Source organism: Nerophis lumbriciformis, linkage group LG22 (assembly GCF_033978685.3).
Source record: "Nerophis lumbriciformis linkage group LG22, RoL_Nlum_v2.1, whole genome shotgun sequence".
Classification (NCBI taxonomy): Eukaryota; Metazoa; Chordata; class Actinopteri; order Syngnathiformes; family Syngnathidae; genus Nerophis; species Nerophis lumbriciformis.
In genome coordinates this window covers 21,248,348-21,269,469 of record NC_084569.2, presented here as the reverse complement: position 1 = coordinate 21,269,469, position 21,122 = coordinate 21,248,348, and the positions used below count along the sequence as shown (strand labels likewise).

The window sequence follows — 21,122 nt, the reverse complement described above, 5'->3', positions numbered from 1 at the left end:
GAAAAAAGAAGGAACTTATTGACTACAGTGTCTGATTACATTTGCAGATTCGCGCAAGGATCTTCGGGTAAATTTAAACCATATATGGAGATATCGTCTGACCTCACAGGGCAGAAAACGTCACCTGAACGAGTTAATTTCAAACGGCTTGTTTCGAGAAAGTATGAAGGAAGGTATGATTATTCTATAAATATCTCCGCAATGCTTCCACTGTTATATTTCACATTTTTCAGACTTATGGGGATCCCAAATACACAAAAGCAAGTACCAATAGGTAAGAAAAGTTGGTTTTGCATTATAGGTTCCCTCTATGTACTGTAGTGTCCTGATATAAGTACACAGAGTCTGAAGCTCGTTTTACACTTAATTACGAGCCTTAGCACGCCAACAGCAGCCATCATAACACCGTTAGTATTGCAGCACTAAGCTAGCCACAGCAAAAACAGAGCACTCCCTTATTATGCACCAGGCTCGGTTATGGCTAGTGACTATTCAGGAACCCACTGATTTATGACCATCAATAATTGCAAGAGTCACTTTTGGCACTTTCTCTATGTTCTGTATTGCTGCAAAAATTGTTTTGTATTGCTGCAAAAATTACGACATTTTGTTGTGGATTTTATTATTCATTTTTGAAAGTATTACGTTTGATTTATATAAATAAAGTATTGAAATTGCTAGTCTATTCAGCTTGAATGTCACAAAGTTCCAAAAAGAGGAACAACAATTTTTTTTTGTAAATTTTGCCTGTAATTCAAAATTCCTATGTAAGACAAACAAATACATGATCTTCTTTTTTATATGCATTCTAAATTGTAAATAAAAGTAAAAGCAAAATTCAGCTAACAATGGAGTCGATAGGAGCAACTGTATTATGCCCACAAAGCCATCTAAATAACCATCCAAAAACAGCCAACAACAGTCCATTTATATCTTGTCACCTGATTATTATTATTGTTAATCGAAATTTTGCGGAGCATGTTTAACAGAGCTAACTACCAAATCGAGAAGTGGTCAACTTTGTCAAAGACACGAAAATATTGTTTGTGGAAACTTTTATTTTTCAACCTTTTGTGGGGATTATGATTAATTATTCATCTAAACGGGAAGATATGAACATTCCACCAGTTGGCATCCCAGTGAGAGCAGACACTGTAGAGTGTTTGTTTGTTATGTTCGTAGTAGATTTAGGTTTAACTAAAGCTACCCCGAATGGGACAAGTGGTAGAAAATGGATGGATGGATAAAGCTGCATCTGTTCAGTGTGGAGTTTGCATGTTCTCCCCGTGACTGCGTGGGTTCCCTCCGGGTACTCCGGCTTCCTCCCACCGCCAAAAACATGCACCTGGGGATAGGTTGATTGGCAACACTAAAATGGCCCTAGTGTGTGAATGTGAGTGTGAACGTTGTCTGTCTATCTGTGTGGGCCCTGTGATGAGGTAGCGACTCGTCCAGGGTGTACCCCGCCTTCCGCCCAAATGCAGCTGAGATAGGCTCCAGCACCCCCCGCGACCCCAAAAGGGACAAGCGGTAGAAAATGGATGGATGGATGGATTTTTAGGTTGTGGATCATAAATTGTTTCAAAGTAGTCCTTGTTGTCTCTCACAAATGCCGTGAATAGTAGATTTGTCATTGCAGAGAAAAGCAAATGTTGAGATACGTCTGTGAAATGAATGCGCCGCCGTATGCTTTTAATGAGCAAAATACGTAATAATTACATGTTATTATTAATGTGCCTGTTACTACATTACAAATATACTTACGGCGTGAATATAAATCGTTGATGGGGGGGTTTGGATATTTTTTAGACCGCTGAATGAGCGGAATAAAGCGACCCCGACTTGATTAAGTCGGGGTCCACGTTAATCAATTTATGGTATTGTGTTGCAGTTTTTGTATTTGTTGTGGCTTTTGCAATCGTGCCGTAGCAAAAAGTTGTTGCATTGTGTCTTTGTTATTGTTTCCATTTGTTGTGACCTTTCTCAGGCACCGTAGGTATCCACCATTCTTGCTTTGATGACTGATGGCTGAGCTAACTATCGTATTCACACAGCTTCACAGACGTTTACCGTCCTTATCATTAATAGTGCTAAACTTCATATAAAGTCTGCCACTTTTAAATCCAAAGTTTTCCTTTTTCTAGGATACATAAAATAGATTGATTCCCTTTTAAAACAATGTTAGATAAATTCCTATCTTCCGGAAAGCAAACTTGTCGAGCACAAATCGATGCAGTTGAATCTTCGCAATATGAATCGATATATCGATTAATCGTTACACTTCTAAACAATACGCATACCTACAGAGAAGACTCTGTGTCCTACTCTGTTCAGTGGTCCTTGGACATACCATATAAACACCTTGGTCTTCTATTCCTCTGAATATAGAACACTTACTCTGTGCTAAGAGAGCAGTGCTTGACTGCATGACTGCAGTCCAGCCCACAGTGACAACCTTACCGTCAAGTTCGCAGTGGTCGGGCTCATCTCCAGGGCTGACGAGGCCGCCTACATGGAGGAGGTTCTGAAGCTGACGGCCTGGTCTTTGGAGAGCAACCTCGCTCTCAACACCAGCAAGACCAGAGAGATCATCGTCGACTTCAGGAGGAGCAGCACCGACCCTGCCCCCCTCTACATCAACGGCGAGCGTGTGAAGAGGGTCCACACCTTCAGGTACCTTGGAGTCCACATCTCTAACGACTTTTCCTGGACAGTCAACACCACATCAATCATCAAGAAGGCTCAGCAGCGGCTACACTTCCCGAGAGTCCTCGGGAAGTACAACCTGAAGCCTGACCTGCTGCTGACCTTCTACCGCTTGTCCATCGAGAGCCTGCTGACCTACTGTATTACAGTATGGTACGGCAGCTGCACTGCAGCAGACAGGGAGAGGCTACAAAGAGTGGTCAAGACGGCTCAGAAGATCATCGGCCGCCCTCTCCCCTCTTTGATGGACATCTACACCTCCCGCTGCCTCAACAGAGCCTGTGCCATCATCAAGGACAGCACCCACCCTCGCTCTGACCTGTTCCACCTACTGCCCTCTGGGAAGCGCTACAGGTGCATAAAAACCAAGACAAACAGGCTAAAGAACAGCTTCTTCCCCAGGGCCATAACCACCCTGACGGACTGCCCCATTGTCCCTCATAACTGCCTTCTCTTCGGTGCAATAACCCATTCCACCAACCACCCTGTTTTTTTCATGTATATATTCATTTCACCCACTGTATAGAGTGTACAGGGTCACATTTGTGGGCCACACCTTTCTTTGCACTTCTATATTTTTTTATATTTTTATATATTTACACATTGTTTTCTTGCATGCACACATCGCACTGTATGGAATGGCCTCAATCTCGTTACCCTGCGTAATGACAATAAAGCTGATTCTGATTCTTGAAGGTTCAATGTGTACAACTGAATATCTTAATTGCTAAGACAGTAATGTGTTTGTATAAGTTCAGATTGGGTTATGTTATTTCTTAATGGGGAAAGATGCTAATGTTTCGTGTTTTCATGTTAGCATTTAAGATAGCGAGCTGGTGCCAGTCAATCTGTGAGATTATCAAATCAATCAATCACGGTTTTTCAATTATTTTAATTTAAAACGGTAATACCAACTGTCAGGAGATTTACCGCGGTTATCATTAATACCGTTTATCCTTCCATGAAATTGTACCGACTGGTTTACAATCCAAACTAGATATCAGGGGGATCACCTTTCACAGGTAAGACTGACAAAATACTTTTGTTTGTATTTGGCCATCCGTTTCCTACGGTAGGAAATGGATGCGGTAGGAATCCTACCGCTTGTCCCTTTCGGGGTTGCGAGGGGGGGCTGGAGACTATCAGCTGCATCCGGGCGGAAGGCGGGGTACAACCTGGACAAGTCGTCACCTTATGAAAATATAGATTTTTAAATTCAAAGTTTAAAATTATGACTTTTTATCTCATTATTTATGACTTACCATTGGCATACATTTTTGTTTTTTTGTGGCGGAAACGGGCTTCCATAGTATCCACTTCCAAGAGGGAGCCATCCTCCGCCAGGGTCGTCTCAGGATCCAGCGGCGGCGGCGACGACAGCGGTGACTGCTGCGGAGAAGAGGAGGAGTAGGAGTAAAGGAGGGAGGGCCAGTCTGCGCCTCAACACCGTGATGATGAGGACGATGAAGAATCCGGCTGATACGGGACATTTAAAGTTTGCAAGAAAGTAGGGGATGATACCACATTGGATTCACTTCCCCCCCGTCGGTCCAAGCTCACAGTAAATGTGCTGTTGCCACAAAATAGCCCCAAAAAACCGCAGAGTTGCTCAGGTGTGCGTCAATTTTAGCGCCGCTCGTGAATAATCGCGCCTTGTTGTGAGCCTTCCCCCACCTCCCCTAGCCCTGCCGCACTGGTTCCGTCTGGCTCGCAGTCAGCTGCTGCGTGTCCCGGGATGACCTGTTGATGTCCGTTACAATGGAGACTGGCAGGGGGAGCGATTTCCCCCATCACCAAAATATTTAAATAAGCCACATCTCGATGCTTTTTTTCTTTTTCTATCTCGGATAAAAAAAAAAATCGACGGCCGCAGCCCGAGCTCCCTCGCCCGCGTTGACTGTAAGTACACCGCCTTTGTGTCTTTTTTTTAGGGCAGTCTGAAGTGTGAGCCGTCGTGGGAATGCGTGATATTGAGGGAGTGGATGGTCCAAAAATATTTAGTTAGCTTTAGCCGTTAGCCACCTTTTACAAGGCCCGTTGCGGATTGGGGAGGAAGGTAAACGGGGGCTATGATTCCCCAGTGGCGTCGGCGTGAATTAACGCCGACAAAATGTGGTGTTTTGTTTATTTTTATTTGAGCGACATTCGTAATACCGGAAAGCAGGGGGTCTCACCGGGGTCTCGCTGCCAGCCTGCGCCGCCTCCCTCCACGTCGCCCCCGGTGCCCAGTCGAGAAGAGCCCGGCTGGTACACTGGCACCATGTACGGTCCTCGTGTGCTCCCATTTACCCGGCATCCCTTTCGGTTCTAATATCCACCATAGCATATTATTGTATTGACTTTTGAATGCACGTGAGAACCAGGAAATGTACTAATGCAGAAAGTCAGCATTGTGTGTGCCAACTGCAGCAATGACTCCACACTTCACTTCAGACATGCTAACACCCAAGACTGTTGAAATAAGCATGCATTTTGTGGACAGAATGTCTTTTGAGTGTGCTGACCCACTTTCCCAGCATGCCTGGTTTAGGATTACAGTCATTTTTGAGTTGCATGGCATTCCTTCGTCTGTAGGTTTTAATGCAAGGAAGGACCTGAGATGATCCCTCTCTCCTCTCCAAGACTCCTCCTTGGTGCAGAAAGACGCATGCAGTCACATCTCTTTCACTGTCAGAGCCAGCAAAGTGTGCAAACACCCCCCATTATCCCCAACCCGCCTACCCGGTCCTCTCAAGCCCTGTGTTCGTGTGTCTTCATGTGCAAGCGTGTGTGCTCACTGCGGCTCGCCAATCCGTAAACAAGCTGTATTGTCTGTGTGCGAGTCAGTGTGCCTTTTGTGGGTTTGTTTGAGTTTGTGTGTGCGCATCTGTGTTTTAGTATGAGGGAGAGGGAGCTGGAGGGAGACAAAGAGAGCATTTCTCTTTACCCTGGAGCTTGGCGAAGTCCCAAATGAAAGGCTTTGGATATGATGGGCCTGCTCTCACCAGCACTTGGTGGTCGGTCCCGTCAAAGTTAGCAGGATGCAGCATGACCGCTTGTCATTTCTGACAAGTGTGTTTATTGTGCACGTGCGGTATCATTGTAGGCATAGATGCTTGCATGACTTGATGCATTTGATTGATCACAACAAATAATCGTGTTAATCATGTGCTGTGTATGGGTTGCCTAAACTTTTTCCACTGAGGGCCACATACTGACAAATCAAAGGATACTAGGGTTGAACGGTATACCGGTATTGGTATAGTACCGCGATACTAATGAATTATATTCGGTACTATACTGCCTGTAAAAAATACTGGTCCCCCAAACCCCAGTCGTCGTCACGTCGTGTCATTGCTAGTTTACAAGCAGAGGAGCATGTTTGACAGCGCACAATCACGAAGTACTAACAAACAGACACGGTGTGTAGACAGAAAAGGGAGAATGTACGCATTTTGGCTTAAAAACTAATGATAAAGGTGAAGTTATAACACTGAAACGCCCACTGGAAGAGGTGCTTTAAGACATGGCTAGCTAGCTAGCGGCTAAAGTCCAGTCGCCGTCTGCAGTGTTTTAGCTACTTCTATATCACTAATCCTCGCCTCCGTGTCGACAAATAAAGTAAGTTTCTTACAAGTATCATCCCTGCAGGACGAGGAATAGCTAAACATGCTTCACCGGCGTCACAATGTAAACAAACACCATTGGTGGATCTATACCTGACATCCACTGTAATGATAGCAAGTACAGGAACGTATCTAGTCGATACTACTATGATTACATCAATATTTTTTAGCATCACAAAATCTTTTTTCGTTTTGAAAACATTTATATTTTGTTTATAAACTCAGGAAATACGTCCCTGGACACATGAGGACTTTGAATATGACCAATGTATGATCCCGTAACGACTTGGTATCGGATTGATACCTAAATTTGTGGTATCATCCAAAACTAAAGTAAAGCATTCAAACAACAGAAGAATAAGTGATTATTACATTTTAACATAAGTGTAGGTAGAGCATGTTAAAAGAGAAAGTAGGCAGATATTAACAGTAAATGAACAAGTAGATTAATAATTAATTTTCTACCGCTTGTCCTTAATAATTTTGACAAAATAATAGAATGGAAAATGACACAATATGTTACTGCATATGACAGCAAACTAATAAGGAGCCTTTGTTTGCTTACTTACTACTAAAATACAAGTTGTCTTGTATGTTCACTATTTTATTTAAGGACAAACTTGCAATAAGAAACATATGTTCAATGTACCCTAAGATTTTTTGTTAAAATAAGCCAATAATGCAATTTTGCATAGTCCCCTTTATTTAGAAAAGTATCGAAAAGTACCGAAAAACATTTTGGTACCGGAACAACACTGAAGGTGCCATTTTGTTATTTTCACCTTCAAAACCAGTGCAATATAAATAAATATATATATATATATATATATATATATATATATATATATATATATATATATATATATATATATATATATATATATATATATATATATATATATATATATATATGTGTGTGTATATTTTTCAAAGAACTAGAAAATGCAATTTTGGTAGAAATTTCGTGTGAATGCTGGTGAGCCAAAGCCAAACTGAAATGCTAACAGTTAGCATGCTGGCCAGAAAGCGTCAAGTAATGAAAAAAATGACTCATAGGTGTATACCAGCTAAATTAGCTATGAAATAAAAGTAAACGTTCTAAGAGTACCAAGCAAACATGCTAACAATTAGCATTAGTCCGTCCATCCATTTTGTACCGCTTGTCCCTCTTGGTGCTGGAGGCTGTCCCAGCTGCATTCTGGCGGAAGGCAGTGTACACCCTGGACAAGTCGCTACGTCATCACAGGGCCAACACAAATAGACAGACAAAATTCACACTCGCATTGAAATACTAAAATATACAACACTGAGGTGTATTCGTGTTAAATTTGCTAAAAAAAAAGCCAGCGTGCTAATGTTAGCATGCTAAAATTCTAACTGTAACATGTGTCAAGTCCCAAAATATATTAATCTGAGGTACACCTCTGGACAACATTTTTTTTTAATGCTTAGCATGCATCAAGTACCAAAATATGACTCAGGTGTATACCTACAAAATTAGCTAAAAAGAAAAGCTCCAAGCTAGTATTAGAAGGCTAATTATTGTGCGGCGATTAGCTAAGGGAAGCAAATGGCCCACAGGATGCACTTTGGACACCCCAAATATATACACAGATTAATTGCACAATTTATTTTGACTGTACATGCTCTTTTATCTTAACTGTGGATCGTTACCTTAAAGGCGGTATGGGTTGTTATATGGTCAGTGAACAGGTTAATGCATACAACAGTGCAAAGATGAGTGCAGAGACTCCAACTGGTGTGTTCGCTGGCAAATTTGACTTCAAAATACACCCTGCCTGGACATTAAATAAAACCATTACCAAGTTTTGAGCAAATATATGTAGTGCATTCAAGTAGCCTAAACATTTTTAAAAAGGTACCTGAATGACATTCTGAAAGTAAAATTGGATTTATGTCCAAACATGATAGGTATTTTTTTAGGTTAATTTAAATTAAGCAATGGAGTAATAGCCTAGGATTAATCATGATTAATCCAAATTCAAGTGTGATTAATCTGATTTTTTTTTAATTATTCAACCGACATAGCTATTTTGAACAGAGTAATCAGTTGATTAAATCCCATATAAGTGCATTGCAGTGAAACATTTGTTCACTTTCGCTAAAAGGGTGCAGTGCAAGGCTGGTGTTTGCTTTTGGATGTTTGGTGTACAGTGAATAGAATCATGCTATGCGCTGTTTGCAGAGGCCACACACACGCAGAGAATAACAGCACATGACCCAGTTATCTAAGGACACTGGATTTTATGGCTCATAGAAGACATAAAACAAGCTTTCATTGAGCTCTGCATGGCAATAACAGCTCCTGAGAGGCTGACGTGACGTATAGGATTAATGGAATGTAGATTAGCAACAAAATCTTAAAACAAATATCATTGTTTATGGCCTGCACAGAGTTTTAGGTGCCCAAGGGCAACTGCTCGGTGCTAAATTTGTTGTCCAGGACTAGTCCTGGCAGTTCTATTAAAATAGTTTGGCTCGGTTTGGATGTTTTTAAGTAGCTATAACTGCCATTGCCTAAATACCTAAGCATTATTCTAACGAAAGAATCAGCAGAAATGAAGGTGCTGTTTTCTAAGCCTGTGCTGGATGCAGCAGTGGCACCTGTACAAGAGCGGGTTAACACAAGGTAATAACCAGATAGCACTCACAGAGAGCAACTCATTGTTTGCCATGGCAGCCCGGTTTCCCAATAATCCCCATAATCCTGTTGACAGAGATTGAACACTAAAAAAATATATTTGGTTTAATTGATTGCTTTGTACCTCAACAGGGTTCAGGGAGACGATAACTAAATATGTAAATAAACTTGGAACTCAAAACTGGGCCGCATGGAAGTTTCCCCTCATGATAAAGTCCAAAGACACCTCCAAAATTTTTCTTGCTATCTTTTTCCTATTTTTTTTTGCAATTTTGCCCATCATCCACAATCCCTATGTGAGACAAAAACACACATCTTTCTCTTTTATGTGCATTTAAAAAAAGTGAAAACCTGCTAGTACCAGGCAGCCAACAATGTAGGTATATGGCATTCATTTACACTGCCTATAAAGTGCTGTAAAAAATAAACATCAACAAATGGTAACAATACTCCATTTACCTGCATATTAACCAAGCTATAGCGACATTGTTATAGTAATAGCTAACACAGAGGAACTACTTTTATGGTGTCATGTCATATCGCCTTGCTCATACTGCTCCTCCGGCCAGCTAATTGCTATTAGCTAGCCTGACCTGCTAATAATGTTGGTTGGGACCCACCATAAGATGAACAACAAGAAGAAGGAGCTTGAGCTGCTGTATTGCCTTTGAGTTAGTAAAAGTTAATGCTAGCTTATAAATCATGCATATCACCTGTATAGTAGAAGGTTGTGGTCCCAAGCAGAAAAGTTGGTCACCACTGAAAATCAACTTGATACTATATGGTTCTCAACAAATGGAACAGGCATACGTCCATCACAGCATCGCTAGGAAGCATTTTTTAATCTAAGGAATGAGAATTTTTCAGAATTTACCAGCACAAGGAGAGCACAAGTGCTGAAAGATACAACCATCCGTTTAGTCTGTTTACCAGTAAGAGCGGACGTTGTAAGTCACTTTTTTATGTTCTTATCTGAAACGTTTAGCAATGGTGCTACATGATAACGCTGCAAGGCTCTTACGGTATGCCACTGGTTAGGGCTGGGCGATATGGACGAAAAAGTATACCTCGATATATTTTAACTTAAACTCAATATTCGATATATATCTCGATATATTTTCCGGTGAAAGTACACATATAAAAATATTCATTTTTGTGCGAGATTCTCTGAAATTGAAGTTAATGACAACTGTACTGTAAACAGTCAGTGGCACTTTTATTAACCCAGTTAGTCAAGATGGGTATTAACAGCACAGAAAAGAAACTGTTTAAGTAGCACAGAATTACATAACATAAATAAAATAGAAAAATATTCTTTCTATGTAAAATAAATAACATAGCTGTGCAAATAATACAAAATATATCAAACTCAGATAAAAAATACATTTGCAGGCAGGCACTTTTTAAGTTAACAATGTAATGGACTGTCACACATGTACGGTTCTGGTCAGCACCAAGTAAGTGACTTGACTTAATTGTGCGGCTATGATCTTCCTCACTTCGGCATACATTTTTGGCAGCATTTCTCGTGCGAAATATGCCCGGCTTGGCAACTCGAGAACAGTTTTGATTTGGGCTTACATGGTAAACAACTCAAATTAATGTTTTATCCAGACGCATACATTTGTCCAAATGTGGCCAAGTAGTCGCATTGTGGGTTTCTTGGACGTCGTCTACATCGCTAAAAGAAAAATCTAAAGAAGAGAATCCCTCTGCCATCTTCCACTAGTTTTTTTAATACATAAATCCCCCGCTTGAATATTCCCTCTTCTCTTCTCCAACTCCCTCGTCGTCATTTGGGATGTCTGTTGTGATTTCCCTTCCTGGTTCCACGACCCGCCCTATTTTGCCTCTGATTGGCCTGTCCCTAATGTTTTGCTTTAATCTTAACCGATCGTGACTCATCATAGTAAACAACCAACTAATCATGGATGTTCTTATACGTGCAAGCACATCTTGGAAGGAGGAAGGAGAGGGGTTTAGTAGCCCATGGTGTTTTGAGAGGGAGTGGGAAGCGGGGGAGAACAAGGGACACAACAAATAAGCGGTGTTTGGTCATTTTAACGTGAAATAAATTATATCGATATTACGATATTTTCTTCTTAATTCATGTTTAAAAATGGGCTTTCACGGTGGCAGAGGGGTTAGTGCATCTGCCTCACAATACGAAGGTCCTGAGTAGTCTTGGGTTCAATCCCGGGCTCGGGATCTTTCTGTGTGGAGTTTGCATGTTCTCCCCGTGACTGCGTGGGTTCCCTCCGGGTACTCCGGCTTCCTCCCACTTCCAAAGACATGCACCTGGGGATAAGTTGATTGGCAACACTAAATTGGCCCTAGTGTGTGAATGTGAGTGTGAAAGTTGTCTGTCTATCTGTGTTGGCCCTGCGATGAGGTGGCGACTTGTCCAGGGTGTACACCGCCTTCCGCCCGATTGTAGCTGAGATAGGCTCCAGCGCCCCCCGCGACCCCAAAGGGAATAAGCGGTAGAAAATGGATGGATGGATGTTTAAAAATATATCGATATATCTTACAAACTCGATATATCGCCCAGCCCTACCACTGGTGGTAGCAAACACAAACAAGCCCTAACGTTGCTGTGTTTGCACTCTGTGAAATCAATGCACCCATATATAGTAATGTTCAAAATGATCAAATACTGTAAATATTACATTTAATCATGAATGTGCCTGTTACTGCAATCAATACATACTTACAGCATGTATATAAAATGGTGTTGCAGGTTTTGAGATGTTCTCAATGTCATTTATAGGCGGAATGGATCGTATCCCTATTGCCTGCATTCTTAGCTGGCTCTTAAAAGCAGTTTTTCACTATTTAGAATGCAGCGAAAAGGGAAATACTGTACATGAGTGTTCTTGTTTCCCATAGGGATTGTGGATGATGGGCTAAATTAAAAGTGCAGTTCCCCTTTAAGGCAGTGTTTGATAACAATGATGTTCACACCAAATAGTAACATTGTGGACACAATTTGGACACGTTCACTGTAAGTTGTACTTGTCTTGCCAGCCACCTTGACAATTAGAGCTGTGCGTTTTTACTTATTTTCAGAGGACACTAAGGCCCAATCCCAATGTTCACCCTCACCCACTACCACTACACCCTCAAAATGAAGCCACAAGAGGTAGAGCTTTGTAATCTTCCCTAGGGAATTTGGACACCACTTGCTACGCCACTGCATAGTTTGCGTTCAGGCACGTAAGCAACTATGTAGTTACATTTGCACATACGGTACCGGTACCAAAATGTATATCAATATGTATTTCCATACTTTTCAATAATTTTCAAAATAAAAGGGGACCACAAAAATTGTCATGGGTTCATTTGAACAGAAAATCTTATGATAAAACTTGTAATTAAACACATGTTTTTATTGCACTCAAATAACAATTTTAAAAGATTAGAATTACAATTAAAAGGCATTAAACACACTAGACTTTTCTAATTGCAATCAAAGAACATTTTACAATATTACATATTACATGTAACCTGCCGTAGTCTAGAATTAGGTTAGAATAGAGTAAAAATCTTAATGATTTCTATCCATCTTTTTTTTTATACCGCTTGTCCGTCTTTGGGTCGTGGGGGGCTGGAGCCTATCGTATGGTTGCGAATTTTGTTCTGTGCGAGACAAATACAATCATTACTAAATACTCAAAACAATACTATAGCTTAGGGTTGGGCGATATGGACCAAAACTGATATCCTGCAATTTTTAGGCCAACTGTATATAACGGTATTTAACACAAAACGTGCAAAGTGTTTACTTTAAACTCAACACCACATTACTGTAACTACCAGTGTTCTGAAAATTACTTTATAAAAAAAAAAGTAATTCATCATACTTACTTGCTACTTAACCAAAAAAGACATGTAATTACTAATGGAATTAGTCCTTAATAAATGTAATTCATTACTAGGGAAAGTAATTATTGCGTTACTTAAAAAAATGAATAAATATGTTATATGCAGTTGAGAGAAGTTTATGAGAGCAGCGTGTGTGTACCTTTAAAAATTGGTGTCTGTTGCCAAGCGACAGATGAATCAAAATATATCGGTATGGTGGTATTTTCTCAAATATACATCTCATTCTAAAACATACAGGTATTATCTATAATACCGGTACATTGCCCAGCCATACCATGGCTAAAAGCACACAGATTAAAAATGTAGCAGGTAAAACACACATTCTTCAAGATAAAACACAATTGAAATAGTGGGAATTTGTTACAAAATTCAGTCAATTCACTTGCATTACTTTACGCTGCGTGTGCTGGTTTTGACTGCGCTAATAATTGGCAACAAGCCAACCAGCCCTGTGCGCATCTACGTATCTGTATGTGCACAGGGGGAGCTGTTAACTACATTACTTGCTGTAACTCTTTAAACTCCTTGTGCAGATCTGAATGCCTGTTATTTAAATATGTACTTAGGTTTGAAACAAAGGTGGTAATAGTGTATTGCCACCTTTGGCAAGGCATGTTTTAAATTAGCACTAGCAGCGTGGCGCTTCTGTATTTTAAGCGTCACCGCTATCGGTAGTTTTGAAGGCCAAATAGCTCCATACGGCGCTTCACGGAGCCTCTTTATTAACCAGTAGAATTGCTGCATGTTTGCCGTTTTTCCACTCCATTCTGTTTTTACTTGTATGCGCACATTGGCACACTCACCGCCGCACGGCAGCATATGTGGATGAGAAAAAAAGAACCAATATTTTACAAAAGCAGTAGTACCTTTTTTAATTCATTTGTGCCGAGGTACTTAGTTAGTAGCGGTGTATCGTACAACCCTAGTCCCACCATGACACAACAAACCTGGCAGCAACGAGCCGATTATTACAAATTAGAATGCAAAAATAAAAAAATGCATATGTGTTCTTTGTCTTACATAAGGATTGTGAATGATAGGCACAATTCCAAAGAAGTGCAGTTCCCTTTTAAGGTTACATGAACATCCAAACATTGATAACAAATTAAAAAAAAAAAATCACAAGTTGAAATTAAAGCATTTTAGACCACAACTATCACAATAAAGGCGACGAGATCCTAGAAGTAAAACCCAACAGTGACTCCATAGCACACATGGTTGCAACTCAGCAACAATTAGGGTTCTTTGCTATCATTCTTTATTGCCTCACTCTTGACAGTTTATTGAAAGCACAACAAAGAAACAATGTGTCCTTAACTTTTATCTTGATAACTAATCTGTCTTATACCTTAAGAAGTAGTAAGTAAATAGCATAAAGGGAAAGTAGATCAGACTTCAATCTTCAAGTTCGACGACTTTGGGCTACCTATTCACTAAAGCCTTTTGATTGCTGAACCAACTGATCTGATCTGAGAACGTCAAGGAATTTAACATCTGGATATTAAACTTAGTGGTAAAATGAAGCCTCATGCCAATGTCATGCGTGCAATACTGGGCTAAATGTTTTTTTCTTTGCATTTTTTGAATATTTTTTACCTCTTTCCTCCCCTCCCTTTAGAGCCTTTGGTGGTGTGCGTTGGCGCACCATGGCCCAGACCCTCCAGATGGCGATCCCAAACTTTGGCAACAACGTTTTAGAATGTCTGAATGAGCAGCGGCTGCAGGGGCTCTACTGTGACGTCTCAGTGGTGGTAAAGGGGCATGCCTTTAAGGTAAGATCCTCGCCATTGTGTGGGAATGATTGTTGATTACAGGAATCGTATCATGAAAAAATTGACGTGAAATAGAGCGCATTTGTTGGTTTGTGGTGTGAAAAAGAATGTGACATCAACACTGATCCAAGTACACTACGGCACACCTGGCGTTGGCACCATCTTTGTGTTTGAAACGACTGATACAAAAACAGCAAATAGGAACATTTAGAAAGCCTGGGCTAGCTGGCAAAGTTAGCATGTCAGCATTAGTTTACGGTAGCTATGTTTACATAAGCTAAACGGATCGTACGTCTCAACAGTAAGATGTAGTTACTTTTAGGGCTGGGCGATATTGGCTTTTATTAATATCTCGATATTTTTAGGCCATATCGCGATATACGATATATATCTCGATATTTTGGCTTAGCCTTGAATGAACACTTGATGCATATAATAGGGCGCATTAAAGGAGTCATATTATTATTATTTTTCTAAATTGAAAACACTTCCTTGTGGTCTACATCAGTGGTCCCCAACCTTTTTGTAGCTGCGGACCAGTCAACGCTTGAAAATTTGTCCCACGGACCGGGGAGGGAATGGTAATTTTTTAAATTTTTAAATTTTATTTTTTTGTCATAAAAAAATACAATCATGTGTGCTTACGGACTGCATCCCTGCAGACTGTATTGATCTATATTGATATATAATGTAGGAACCAGAAATATTAATAACAGAAAGAAACAACCCTTTTGTGCGAATGAGTGTGAATGAGTATAAATGGGGGAGGGAGTTTTTTTGGGTAGGTGCACTAATTGTAAGTGTATCTTGTGTTTTTTATGTTGATTTAATAAAAAAAAAATAATAATAATAATTTTTTTATTTTATTTCTTGTGCGGCCAGGTACCAATCGATCCACGGACCGGTACCGGGGCGCGGCCCGGTGGTTGGGGACCACTGGTCTACATAACATGCAATGGTGGTTCTCTGGTCAAAATGTTGCATAGATTATGTTTATGGGGCCATGTCCTTTGCTATGTAATAAGTTACTGCGGACGTTATCTCCTTGTGTTTGTGACTATGTTTTTCATATGGTGTTGATCTGTAAATGGAAGACGTCAGGCTCATTTGTGTCAGTGCAGGTTGTTTCGGCATTTTTTTGGGTGTGGCACCGGCCGGAGATGTTAACGTGCGGAGTTTCAAGCACTCTTCATTCTTCTTCCTTTTGTAGCAACGCTTCTGCTGCATACTTTGCATATTACTGTTGTCTGCTGAATATCTTCCCGCTTGAAGCCAAGCCACCGCCAGATGATGGACCCCGGGCTGTTTTTTTTGGGCATTAATTGTTCTTCCTCCATTTGTGATCAGTTTCGCACCTTCTCTTGTATTGTCACTCGCATCGCTCCGCTTGTACCACCTGCCTCAGCTAACGTTAGCCATGCTGCTACCTGTCTGATGGGCGAGGGCGTATGACGCTGCACGCGCGACAGTATGTGACGTATGTAAGAAGGTGCGCTTGTTTTACGCCCCTGTGAGAAGGAGAGACTAGAAAGAGTGAGAAACGCCTGTAGTGTAATGCCCCGCAGCTAAAAGCAACTGCGTGACAACGTATACTCCCATATCACGATATACCGTATTTTCCGCACCATAAGCCGCCCTGGGTTATAAGCCGCGCCTTCAATGAACGGCATATTTCAAAACTTTGTCCACCTATAAGCCGCCCCGTGTTATAAGCCGCATCTAACTGCGCTAAAGGAATGTCAAAAAAACAGTCAGATAGGTCAGCCAAACTTTAATAACATATTAAAAACCAGCGTGATGTGGGCGCGCATGGAGTCGTATATCAACATGGACGGAGCTGCGTGAAAAAAGCCACCCGGCCTCTTCGCGTAAACTTACCTTAACCACTCGCTCATCTTTTCTTCATCCATCCATCCCTTCGAGTTAGCTTTTATGATGACGCCGGCTGGAAAGGTCTCTTTTGGCAAGGTCTTCCTTTTGAATATCACCATGGGTGGAAGTTTCTGGCCATTAGCATGGCAAGCTAGAACCACAGTGAAGGATGACTTCTCATTCCCTGTGGTGCGAATATTCACCGTACGTGCTCCCGTTGTATCCACAGTGCGGTTCACAGGAATATCAAAAGTCAGTGGAACCTCGTCCATGTTGATAATGTTCTCTGGCCGGATCTTTTTTTCAGCTATCTTGTTTTTACAATATGCACGGAAAGTAGCCAGCTTTTCTTGAAAGTCTTTAGGCAGTTGCTGTGAAATAGTAGTCCGTGTGCGGATGGAGAGATTGCGTCTTTTCATGAACCGGAAACCTGTCGCTTAGTAGGAGCCATTTTGTGGTCTTTACAGATGTAAACACACAAAGGAAATGAAACGTAATATCCGCGCGCTTCTTCTTCTTCTTCTACGCGGGCGGGTGGTTGCTTACAGTAGAAGAAGAAGCGCTTCCTGTTCTATGGGGGCGGGTGCTTACCTTGGCGGGTGCTTGCGTAGAAGAAGAAGCACTTCCTCTTCTACGGGGAAAAAAGATGGCGGCTGTTTACCGTAGTTGCGAGACCGAAACATTATGAAAATGAATCTTAATATTAATCCATATATATAGCGCACCGGGTTATAAGCCGCACTGTCAGCTTTTGAGTAAATTTGTGGTTTTTAGGTGCGGCTAATAGTGCGGAAAATACGGTAATCATTTTCTAAATCGCACAGAGGCAAACCCGCGATATATCGAGTATATCGATATATCGCCCAGCCCTCGTTCCTTTACTTTGTTTTTTGTGTCACGCTAGTTCTTGTGAAAAGGTTTGGTCACGGCGGTTTTGGTTTATTTGGAACATGCATAAAATGTTACATTGCTGTCTCACTATACGCTCTGACTGACACACAACAAGCGCGCGTTAAATGCGACAAGTCAGAGCCAGGGAAATTCAAAGGTAGCGTTCTCAAACTGCAAGTACCGGCACTACGCTTCGCTCATTGAAATTAAAGGCAAGAATGTTTATGTAACATGCAAGCTATGTCCAGGAAAAAAGCGTTTATCCACGTCTGCCTCAAGCAACTCGAATCACACCTCACCTCAACACATGGAAACATGACACTTGTTGCTACCGCTAACCCAGTGCTTCTCAAATATTTTCTGTCATGCACCCCTAGGAAGAAAAAAATATTTTGCACCCCCCCACTCTCCACTTTGACTATAAATAGTATAATTTGTCTATAAAATTGTTATAACTATACCTCAGCATAACATTGTAAGCTTGTTAAGACTAAAGGAAACAACGCGCCGGTCTTTCCTCATCCACCTTCGTGGTTGCAGTGAATCAAAGTGCTACACACGCTTCCGTCATATTCTGGAATGGTAAACAAAAGCATGTATGCAGAGGTCACACGCACCGCCCTAGCATCGCACCACACCTCCCCAGGGTGGCACGCCCCACTATATGAGAAGGACCGCGCTGACCCAACTCCATGCCCAAATGCAGCCATTTTTATAATCAAATTCGTTGTCACATTTTGGAATTTGGATTAATCAGGAATAATCACAGGTGATTTACTTACTTGCATAATTTAAATTAGTTTAAGAAAATACTTATTTTGTACACAAATTACATTTTATTGTCAGAATGTCATCCAGGAACGTTTTAAATGTTTTACTTGATTACATGTCATTTATTTTCCCAAAACTTAACAGTTTTATCTAAAGTTCTTTTGGTACACAGGTGCAGACAATTGCACTACTTAAAAGGCCAAATGTTCCTTTGTCTTTTAACCTAAGTTTACATTTTTGAATACCGTATTTGGTTTGTACTTTCAATATTTAATGTTGTCACTTTACAGAATTTTTTTTTTTTTGTACATTTTTATTTATATACACACAGTATGGCACATGGTAATCTACTGAGTTCGGATAAATACCAAATGTTGTAAAATACTGTATATAGTGTTTTCGTTTTTAAATCCATCCATCCATCCATCCATTTTCTAACACTTGTCCTGTTCGGGGTCAGTTAATATAATCATCTTTGATGTTAAAGATGTTATTCAAAGTAATGGCATATAACATAACTAAATGAAAAATAACGTCGGATGGACTTTGCTGAGTTTTTACTCTTACAATGAGGTAACTGAGTTACTAACTTCACTACTTTTTGGGAGAAGTAATTTGTAACTGTAATTGATACAATTTTTAGGGTAAGAAGACCAAAGCTGGTAATCATATTTACCCATTCTCACACACGGATGGCGGAAGCTGCCATGCAAAGCGCTGACCACGACCCATCAGGGGTTTGGGATCTTGATTAGGGACACCTTGACATGACCTTTCCAGCCATGGTCGAACCTGTAACCTTCCGGTTACAAGACGGCCACTCTAACCAGATATTAAGGGGGCTACTTGCAACATTTACACAGATGCCTAGTTAGCACTAATTTTGTATTTTAGGCGTTATATCCTGCACTCTTACGACTTTTTGGACATAAAGACATAACTACGTACATATGTAACACATTAGCTTTGGGTGTTGTTAGCTAATGATACCGATTTTGATAATTAGCGTTAGCTGTCATTGAATGTATATTCTCTCAACAACAATATGACAGCAAATTGTTTGTTGCTTCTCTTGGACTGCTTTTGTATGCGTGCATGCCCTCACTGCGCATACTGTATGTGTTGACGAGACAGGGTGAGTGACCGCCGTAAACCCCAATCATATTTTTGGGCCGGGAAAAATGTTCATTACATAAACCTAGTCGTTGTGAAAAATATAAACCGTTGTATTCTGTTAAACCACTAATGGTAACCTAATCGAGCCAATGGTGTTCTTGTTATATTTTTTGGTTTGAAAAATGTATCGTGTGAGGAAGTTGCAAACAGCCACTTTAAAGATGTGTAATAATACTAACCAGGGATGCATGATAATTATCGGCCCGATAATATTAATTATGACGTCTTCACACCGATTAATCAAAAACATCAGGGTTTCCGTGGGTCATTAAAACACATTCAAATTTATTAACGGGGAACTGCGCTTTAAACATTTTTTTGTCTATCATTCACAATCTTTATGTAAAACCTGAACACATATATTATTTTTTTTTATGCATTCTATTTCATAAAATACCGTACTAAGTACGAGGTGGCTAACAATGCAGCTAATAGGAACACTTTATTGCGCCCATAAAGCTCTCTAAACGGCTCAACGGTAGCAATTTTTGGTGATTTTGTATATTGTTAATTTCTTTAATAAAATCACACTTTTAAAATAAACGTTTAACAGTGAGCTGATAATGATTACTGTGCTGTCCAGTTGTTATATCTTGATTTCCTACACTTCTGAGTAGAGGTGGGGGGAAATAATACATTTTTAGATGGACATGGACGATTATAAAGTTGATTAGTAAACATCAATAATTGATAATTAATTAATTTAATGTAAATAACGTTCTAAAATTTGGCTGACTAAAAATCAAATATACATAAATTAAATATGCACAATAATCAATTTTTAATCTAAGCGTAAATCATGAATCGTAATCGAATCGTGAGGTGCCCAAAGATTCCCACCTTTACTACTGAGTCTCATTTGCTAGTGTTATAAGGTAGAATTTGCATGCATTGAGATGGCAGTAGTTTATAAGCTACTATTAGCTGTCTCTTAGCTGGGCCTCGTTAATAATTTCTCCAATGTTCAATCAAGAAAATTGGTGTCTAGTTTTTATTGCAATTTCGGTACACGTTCAAGCCTCTCACTTTTAAACTTGTTTACCGTATTTTTCGGAGTATAAGTCGCTCCGGAGTATAAGTCGCACCGGCCGAAAATGCATAATAAAGAAGGAAAAAAACATATATAAGTCGCACTGGAGTATAAGTCGCATTTTTTGTGGAAATTTATTTGATAAAACCCAACACCAAGAATAGACATTTGAAAGGCAATTTAAAATAAATAAAGAATAGTGAACAACAGGCTGAATAAGTGTACGGTACGTTATATGACGCATAAGTAACCAACTGAGAACGTGCCTGGTAACTATAACATATAGAACATGCTATACGTTAACCAAACAATCTGTCACTCCTAATCGCTAAATCCCATGAAATCTTATACGTCTAGTCTCTTACGTGAATGAGCTAAATAATATTATTTGATATTTTACGGTAATGTGTTAATAATTTCACACATAAGTCGCTCCTGAGTATAAGTCGCACCCCCGGCCAAACTATGAAAGAAACTGCGACTTATAGTCCGAAAAATACGGTAGTTCCTTTTAACACTATAAAAAAAGACGTCACGTATAAACAATGGAATAAATTGAGCATGTATGACAACATGCCAACTGCATGAATTCAAAACCAAAGATCATCTGTTTATCTCAATATTTTACTATTTAGGTTTAAACTGGATTACATTTGAAGTCAAACTGTTTTCTCACCGCAACTGATATATCCAAATATCGATATGGCAAACTGTTGCAAAATTTAAAGGGGAACTGCAATTTTTTTGCAAGT

General features: G+C 40.2%; 1 protein-coding gene across 3 annotated transcripts in view; it reads left to right on the top strand.

Annotated features, from left to right (window-relative positions):
- The first annotated feature begins 4,270 nt into the window (after positions 1 to 4,270).
- The window catches only part of nacc1a (nucleus accumbens associated 1, BEN and BTB (POZ) domain containing a), a 38,027-nt gene continuing 21,175 nt past the window's right edge, over positions 4,271 to 21,122 (top strand). Inside the window, exons 1-2 of one of the 3 annotated variants that reach the window (XM_061974078.2) lie at positions 4,271 to 4,605; positions 14,477 to 14,630. In XM_061974078.2, coding sequence (XP_061830062.1) covers positions 14,505 to 14,630 — 126 coding nt within the window. In that variant the 5' untranslated portion in view covers positions 4,271 to 4,605; positions 14,477 to 14,504. Of the gene's footprint in view, positions 4,606 to 14,247; positions 14,372 to 14,476; positions 14,631 to 21,122 lie in introns of those variants that run through there. The other 2 variants (XM_061974076.2, XM_061974077.2) reach the window with 2 other exon arrangements.